Source organism: Myotis davidii, unplaced genomic scaffold (assembly GCF_000327345.1).
Source record: "Myotis davidii unplaced genomic scaffold, ASM32734v1 scaffold133, whole genome shotgun sequence".
Taxonomy (NCBI): domain Eukaryota; kingdom Metazoa; phylum Chordata; class Mammalia; order Chiroptera; family Vespertilionidae; genus Myotis; species Myotis davidii.
In genome coordinates, this window is record NW_006284732.1 from 3,094,722 (window position 1) to 3,103,938 (window position 9,217).

General features: G+C 33.6%; 1 protein-coding gene and 1 pseudogene across 1 annotated transcript in view; both read left to right on the forward strand.

Moving 5' to 3' along the window:
• Positions 1-9,217, forward strand: part of UGGT2 (UDP-glucose glycoprotein glucosyltransferase 2) — a 159,004-nt gene that overhangs the window by 58,695 nt on the left and 91,092 nt on the right. The window contains exons 13-16 of the mRNA XM_015557528.1: positions 421-540; positions 1,419-1,504; positions 2,008-2,143; positions 7,872-8,003. Of these exons, the coding sequence (XP_015413014.1) occupies positions 421-540; positions 1,419-1,504; positions 2,008-2,143; positions 7,872-8,003 (474 nt within the window). The remainder of the gene's footprint in view (positions 1-420; positions 541-1,418; positions 1,505-2,007; positions 2,144-7,871; positions 8,004-9,217) is intronic.
• LOC102763928 lies at positions 4,334-5,452 on the forward strand (annotated as a pseudogene).

Consider the following 9,217-nt stretch of genomic DNA (forward strand, 5'->3'; position numbering starts at 1 on the left):
AGGCAGAAGTGGTGAGGGGCAGTCAGACAGGCAGGTGGGGGAGCAGTTGGGAGCCAGCAGTCCTGGATTGTGAGAGGGAAGTCAGGCTCCCAGTTTAGTGAGATTGGGCCTAAACCTCCAGTCGGACATTCCCCGAGGGGTCCCAGATTGGAGCGGGTGCAGTCCGGGCTGACGGACCCCCCCCTCCCCTCCCACTGTGCACACGAATTTCGTGCACCAGGCCTCTAGTAGTAATATAAAATTGTTGCTTATTATATGTTCCTTAATTTAAAAATATTTAACTGACTTCCTATACTTAATCAGTCTAATATAGAAAAATATGCGTATGTTTTCACGTTCTTCTGATAAGTGAAATCTGCCTTTGAAAAGGATTTGAGTATTGTCTTAATAAAACTAACAGATTTCTATATTCTTTTGTAGTGGATTAATGACTTAGAAAATGATGATTTGTATGTTACATGGCCTGCAAGTTGCCAGGAACTTCTGAAATCAGTATTCCCTGGAAAAATACCTTCCATAAGGCGTAATTTTCATAATTTGGTGAGTTTCATATTTTGACATATTGTATACATTTTTTATAAAGATATCAGCATTCTTTTTGGATTTTCCTGCTCTTGGTAAATAGGCATCTGAGTAATAAGGAAGGAAATATTGCTTGATGCAACAAGCTTGAGTGGCATCGCTGATCAGGCATCAGAAGCTAGCAATGTCACATAATCTGCCTCTTGTTACTTAGCCTTCCTGTATTTTAATAATACCAATATTAAGCAAATGGTCAAATTTTACATTTCCTGAAAGGAATTTATGATAGAACTTTTCTTCGATATTATAATGATTAAATAACTAACCATTCTTATAACTAATAATTTAAGTTTCATTTCAGGAAAAAAAACACAACTAGCATGTTATCTAGCATATAAATTCATTATTAGAACATAAACAACCTTATGAACTTTAAATTGTGGAGAAACACCCAGGGTTTTGTTTTGTTTTTAGTATAGGAAGTGAATATCTTATTTCCTACCTCAACTTGGAGCAATCAGTTATATTAATGCTTTCGGGGGTTTGGTCAAAATTCAATTACTACTTCCTTTTCCTAAAAATTTATTACAAAAAATCCAGTGAACATTAAAATAAGATATTTCACTTCTTGTAAAAAATATTTACTTCATTCTGTGTTTCAAAAAGAGAATGAATATGTTATTAAATTCCATTTATTATTGTATTATTAAAATCCTTCATAAATTGAAATTCTTATATTGACATTTCAGAATTCTTTAGAATTGCTAGAAATTTCTTTTTATAAACTTTGAAATTGTATGCTTTTAACTGCTGAAATGAGATTAAACTTTAATTTTATGAAAATCTTACAAGTGTTTAAACAAAATAACGATGATAGACTGTCTACTTTCTTTTAGGTTCTGTTTATTGATCCTGCTCAAGAATATACCTTGGATTTTATCAAACTTGCTGAACTTTTATATTATCATAAAATTCCTCTTAGGTAATTTTCAATTAATGATGGAAATCCAGTGATTTTCATTTTGTATTATATAGAGTATTAATGTGTGATTCAAAGCAACGGCTTATCTCTAGTGCCTGACACAATATAGCTGTGTGTTATGAAGTATCATATACCTTTATGATAGACTCTATTAATCAAAGCTGCTTGGTAATCTTGCCTATCTTCCCGAGAGAATGATCTGATCACTTTGGAAACTTAAAGATGGGTCCATTTCTCTGTGGTTTTAAGAGTACACCAGAAAAGCAGGCATTTATTTCATAATGCCAGCACCAGAGAATATACATTTTGGAAGAATCCATCAGATATGAAGATTTTGGTGAACAGGCATTACAAATCAAATCTTTCAAATAATATTTCCCTTTGCCCCCATTTATTAACACATTCTCTCCAATTGGATGTTATAGTCTAATGTTGTTTTAAAATCATAGTTTATTGTTGTTTAAGGGATAGTTGTGACATTCCTTATTCATCCTTTTTTCCAGAATTGGTTTTGTGTTCATTGTTAATACAGATGATGAAGTTGATGGAACAAATGATGCTGGAGTTGCTCTTTGGCGAACTTTCAACTATATTGCAAAAGAACATAATGTATTACAAGCATTTATTTCCGTAACACATGTAAGTTTATGTACTAGCATAATTTATTTGGAATTTATAGTGTGTTTCTTGTATTATTATTATATTAATATTTCAAAGTGTATAAAAAACTATTGTGAGGATTAATACATATGATGGATTTGATTCTTGCCATTCCCAACTGAGGTGCATAATATTGTCCCCAATTTAAAAATTATGCAACTGAGGCTCTACCAAAATATATGAACTTACTTAGGTTTACCCAGCCAATAAAGGAATTTACATTGTATATATTAAGTTTAAAGAATATGATTAGTCACAGAAGAATTCTTTAATATATCCTGAGTAAAATCATGAATAGAAAAAAATTATTGCAAAGTAAAATATTCTAAATGACAAAGTATATAGATACATTCTAGGGAATTTCAAAGGAGAAGGAGATCACTTTGTAATAGTAAATTAATGTGGAAAAGGTAAGATTGATATTGAGTCTGACAGATATTGTATAAGAAAAGTCAGAAACTGGTAAGAACTCAATTAAGGAAGCATACGAGACAGGAGGATTATTTCATAGTGAGGTTTTGAAACTATTATAATCCATCATGAAAAAATATAAATGTACTTTTAAATGATTAAGAAAGTCAGGTTATAACTTTAAAAAATAATTTGTATTTTTAAATTCATTGGACTTTCAACTGCTGGTGTCTGGACAATTGATTAAAATAATACAAACATAAAAATCTCACAACTTACATAAAAATTATTTCAGCTTAAAAGTTTAGTGTGAAAAACAAAGTATTAAAAACTTTTAGAATAAATTAGGACCCCAAGGGAGGTCAGAGTTTCCTGGATTACACTTAAAAAGTCATGAGTCTGAAGGAAAATATTGATAAATTTAGCTGTATTATAAGTGCATACCAACATTTATCAAATGATATCACAAAGTAAGGGGAAATAAGTTCCAAGCAAAAGAAGTATTTGTAATATATATAATCAATAAAAGATTTATATCCCATGATATAAAGATTTTCTACAAATTAAAAAGAAAAATACAGGGGGAATGACTCAGCACTTGGATAATGAAGGTTGTCTTCTTTGCACTTGCACTGTCTCTGAGAAGCCACCAACCCCAGACTCTCCTCACACAGTTCTAGCCACTCCACTAGAGCCCAAGAGAGAGAGGAATGGAGAGGGAGACAGAGAAAGAAACATGATCTGAGAACAAAACATCTGTTCACTGCTTCCTGACCCCCCAAGGATCAAGTCCACAACCCGGGCATATGCCCTCACCTGGAATCAAACCAGCAACCTTTATTTGTGGCCCAACCAACTGAGCCACACCTGCCAGGGCTATTTAACTCATTTATTAATTGTTCATTTACCAGTCTTCTATCATTGGCACCAATTTAGTAAGGGTTTGTTTGAAGAATGGAGGAAATTAGTTTTATTTCAGGGACCAAATAGATTATTATATACATGTTTTATTTATAGCAATACAGTTTTGCAGTTTTCATTTTTGGTGACTGCATAAATAACTGGCCTATATTTTATTCTAACTGAATAACATTTATAGAGTGAGAAGGAAACACTGGCTGTATGTTACATTTAATTGCTAGAGGACTAGTTATTTTGTGATGTCGCAGCAACTCAGATTGAGGATCACTGTGATGGTGTGAAGAATTTATCTGCGTAGGCCTGACAAGACAAGTTTGAAGCTTCAGTGTTCAAAACTATGCAGATGTGTGTGGAAGGCAGCTGAAGAAAAGTTTGAGATGACCCATGTTTCTTCAGAAATTTAAATTTGTTTCTACTAAAGATGGATGAAATGATTCAGAAACCTCCATTAGATAGACAATATGTGATCACCCATGCCCTGGGGACTTGGAGTTGAGTATGATTGAAGAAAACACCTATCAGATTTTGTGTGAAATAACCTTGATAAAAAGACCATGTTACACATTTTGTGCTTCTGAGCCAGATGAAGGTAATGATTTTCTTTCTATGACCTTTCCCAGAAAACTGGAAAATATTTGAAAGTGTTCAGTTGAAGTCTATGTGGTGGGATGAGGATGAACCTTCTATAGTGATTAATAAAGAACTCATTAAGAAAGAAGTTTTGGAAAGAAAGGCCTTTTCGGAATATTTAAAACTGATAGTATGAAAAGTTTACTTCGCCATCTAAACCTTTATTGATTTAGTAAAATGAGACAGAATTTTAAAAGTTTATTTGAGATGGCCCATGTTTCCTCAGAAATTCAAATTGTTTCTCCTAACGATGGATCAAATGATTCAGAAACCTCCATTAGGTCTGCATTGTGTGATCACACTTACCCTGGGGACTCGGAATTGAGGTCTATGATCGAGGAATATGCCTTTCAGGCTTTGTGTGAAGAAACCTTGATAAAAAGACCACGTTACACATTTTGTGCCTCCGAACCAGATGAAGATAATGATTTCCTTTCTATGACCTTTCCCAGAAAACTGTGGAAGATAGTTGAAAGCGATCAATTTAAGTCTATTTGGTGGGATGAGAATGGAACTTCTATAGTGATTAATGAAGACTGCTTTAAAAAAGAAGTTTTGGAAAGAAAGGCTCCTTTCAGAATATTCGAAACTGAGAGTATGAAAAGTTTAGTTCACCAGCTTAACCTTTTTGGATTTAGTAAAATGCGACAGAATTTTCAAAGACCTGCTTCTCTACCTAACTTTCTGACAAAAGAAAAAGAAGTCTCTGTTTTAACCAAGTTACCGCTTTTTTCATAATTCTGAGTTTAAATGAAGCTATCCCCAACTTCTAGTAAGAATGAAAAGAAGAATTGGGATTAAAAATGCTTCTCCAGCCCTGGCTGATTTGGCTCAGTGGAAAGAGCATCAGCCTGTGGACTGAAGGGTCCCAGGTTCGATTCTGGTCAAGGGCATGTACCTTGGTTGCGGGCACATCCCCGGTAGGAGGTATGCAGGAGGCAGCTGATTGATGTTTCTCTCTCATCGATGTTTCTAACTCTCTATCCCTCTCCTCTCCTCTCTGTAAAAAATCAAATTATATATATATATATATATATGGTAAAAAATGCTTCTCCAGCCCTAACCAGTTTGGCTCAGTGGATAGAGCGTCGGCCTGTGGATTGAAGGGTCCCAGGTTCAATTCCAGTCACGGGCATTTACCTTGGTTGCAGGCATATCCGCAGTAGGGGGGCAGCTAATCGATGTTTCTCATCTATGTTTCTAATATTTTAAAAAAAAAATGCTTCTCCAGCATCTTCATTGTTTCAAGATTTCAACAAGAAGCACTGTGGAGTAGAGGGTCATGTGACTAACATGCCTCCATGTAAGCGAATTATATTTAATTAATTGTTTAAAAAGAAAACTGTAAGTGTAAAGAAAAAAAGAGAAACTAGAGTTAAGTGATTGTGAAATAGTCCAGGATGAATCAAATGAGGGCCTAAATAAGGATGGGAATTTAACGACAGATACAAATAAAATATAGAAAAGGCAAAAAAAAAAAAAAAGGAAAAGGAAAAGACAAAACAACCCAAGAGAAGAACTACATAAAAGATTATTTAAAATACAAAAGGATACATTAATGATAAATTAAAATTTATTGAAATCAAAGCAGTAAGTAAATATTTATTACAATTAAGGGTAAGTAAACAAGATAATTATTTCAGAAATAAGAGAAAGACTACCCTGAGATATTATTTTATACCTTATAATTTGGAGGTAATTAAGAAAGCCCACAATTTATGTTGGAAATATAGAGCAGTGAGAATGCCTTTACTCTGTTACACTGCTTGTAACAGTATGAATTGGCCCAACCACATCGAAAAAGAATCTGTTAGTACTTCAAAATTTGAAATTACATTTGCATGCTCTTTGGACACACACACACACACACACACACACACACACACACGGTACATTCTTTTATCTGTGCCATAGGAATGTATTCTTAGCAGAATCATCTGCAATAGTAACAAACAGGAAAAATATATGTATATATACATTTTTGTATACGTATCTATGTCTGTGTGTGTGTGTGTGTACAGATATGTATCAGTAGTAAAACAGTTGGGTAAAATTTGGTTTCTTCAGATAATGGAATATGACATGCAACAGCACATTTGTTAGAAGCATAATGACATTATAGAAGGCTAACATATTGCCATATACTTTCAAGTTAAAAAGCAAACAAAACTATAGTGCATGGGAATACATTCAGGTAAAAATCTAGCACTTAAAAGGTAAGGAAATGGTGAATACAAACTAGAAGATGCTTGCATCTGGGGAGCAGAGCAAGATGGGATTGGGAGGGAAGATGTACTTTACCAGCACTGATGATGTTCCATTTCCTGGGTTATGGGGATTGTCCATTTTGTTAGTTATGCCTCATAATATATATACTTTTATTTTGCTTACCAAGTTACATGACAGTTTTGAATTTTTAAAAAATATATAAGAAGATTGACTTGTTACGTATCTAAGTAGCTTATGCAAGGCATTCTGGTTACCTTAGATACTTAGGAATATCTAATATTTTTAAATAACTGATTAGTTAAAATGATTAGTCTCAAAGACTTTTCATATGTAATTTTCGCTTCATTCAAAAATCTTATTTTTTAATTCCTCTTTATGTTTACTCTGAAGCCTGAACTTTTCACCTTTTTTGGGTGGGGCGGGGGGGGTTAGTTATTAGAATTATGGTATGTTCTGCTTTGATATGAGGAGAAAATACCCATAAATTGAGATGCTCAGACAACTAAACTGTGATGTAAGTACAGACCTGTGCTTCCTAAAGGAATAGGTTACAAAGTTTACAGTGATAAAAAGAAAACAAGTAAGAATGCTGATTCTTCATTATGAGGAATAACATGGGGATTCTGTCAGCCATAATGTGACATTGTCTCTGGCAGTATTTGAGTTGGGACTAAAAAGAATGTTCTTAATTGATCTATCAAAATGCTACCTAATGGTATTTGTACTTACTAGTTCCTTCTGCTTAGAAGTTTCTTTCCCCAGAATGTCTTTTTGAAAAAAAAATTATTGAATTTATTGGGATAACATTGGTTAATAAAATGATATAGGTTCCAAGTGCAATTCTGTAATACATCATCTGTATATTGTATTGTGTATTCCCCAGTATGTCTTGTTAGCTCACTGTTCATATTTACTAGTATGTCTTGGCTAAGTCATCTGCTCAGAGATGATGTCTCTCTTGATGCCCATCATTTGCTCCATTCCTAGAACAGTGTCTGGTCATACTAGAAGATCTATAATGAAGAGAGAAATGAAACAAAAAATAATAATAATAAAGAAGTAACAGGTTACATTACACACGTGCATTCAGATGTTTGAGACTGTGGGGAGAATGAAAGTGCAGAGAAAATCTAATCATAGTATTTACTGCAGAGCAATTAGAAATGAAAAGAAAGCATTTCTGAAACTAGTCATTTAAAATATTTTATACTTAATCTTTTTAAATAAAATAACCATTTTATTAATAATCAGTGGTCAAAATAGATTATAACAAACTTGTTATGGTATTTGTGAAAGCTATAGAATTTCACAAAACCGTTTATATTACAAGATGATATATTGTATGCTTAGAATGATTAACTTACATTTATGCATAGGTGTGTATTCATATGTATATAGTATATTTAAAACTTACAAACTGTTAAATATATTTAATATAGAAATGTATCTGCATGCTAAGGGAAATAAAATAACTGCTGTAAGATGAAAATGAATTATAATATCTTTATTTCCACAGATGTACCAAAAAGTAAAGAATCAAAATATAATCACGGTGGATAATGTGAAGAGTGTTCTCCAAGATAAATTTCCTCATGCTAATATTTTGGAAATTTTGGGAATTGATTCTAGATATGATAATAAAAGAAAGGTAATTTGGTTTTCAAGTTTTCAAAAATATGATCCAAGACCCTTTTATTATAATCTTATGAATAAATTATCTTAATATAAATAACTCACAATTTGGATTTTAGTCCCTCAAAAAGAAGGTAAATTTTAGACCTTTGAATGACACAATGTTGTGTATAGGATTTACATTTCCAAAATTGACTTGTTGAAAAGTGCCCAAAAAGGATAATTCTCAGGATTTACAGGGGAGAAAACTTAAGCGTAGAATTTTAAAGGATATAATTTGTGCTTTCTTAGGAAAAAATAAAGCTGGCTTTTTAGATAAATGTTAGGATAAGAATCAGACTTAGGAAAAGCAGCATCATTGGGGTTGTATTTCTAATGCTCATATGGTTCTCAAGATTTCTCCATGGGTTTTTGTATTTTATAAGTTTTTTTTTTTTAAAAAATGATCTAACCTTGACACTCTTATATGTAAAATTCTTCAATAGTAATGGTAAAGTACAGAATCACTAGAAGTCATTATAGAAGTCCTGCCAAATTTTACCCCTTCTTATAATTTTTCAGTCTCATTTCCTACTCTCTTTCTTGCTTTTTCTGTTTCAACCACGCTGGCATTATTTCAAGTTCATTATATCAAGAATGGGTCACCTCCTTCTCATCAGAGGGATTGCACCATGTTTTCTCCATGTTTGCAGATACTCCCTCCCTCTTCTCCAGCTCATATTAGCTCTTGGTTTTAATATTACATGAGGGGAAAAGTAGCATTTATGGGAAAAACTTTGGGGAGGTGTTTTTAAACCCTTGAAATCAGATTAAGTTGCTCCATTATATGCTAAAATAGTACCTTACACTCCTGTGTCATCCTATCTAATAAAAGAGAAACATGGTAATTAGCCGTACCTCCGCTACCCTTCCCATTGGCTAATCAGGGCGATATGCAAATTAACTGCCAGCCAAGATGGCGGCTGGCACCCAGGCAGCTTGAAGCGAACATGAGGCATGCTTGCTTCAGTGACGGAGGACTCCAACATTCCCCGCCTGCCTTGCCGGCCTCTCAGCCTGCAACTCTAAGGTACTATATGGGCTTCAGCCAGCTGGACCACAACATTGTATCAAATACAGATGGTAAACAAAAGCCAGAAACCTGTTTTCAGCAGCCGAGGCCTCAGAGCTAAAGCTTGCCCAGAATTAAAAAAAAAAGAAAAGAAAAAAAGGAGCAGTTGGGCGCTTCAG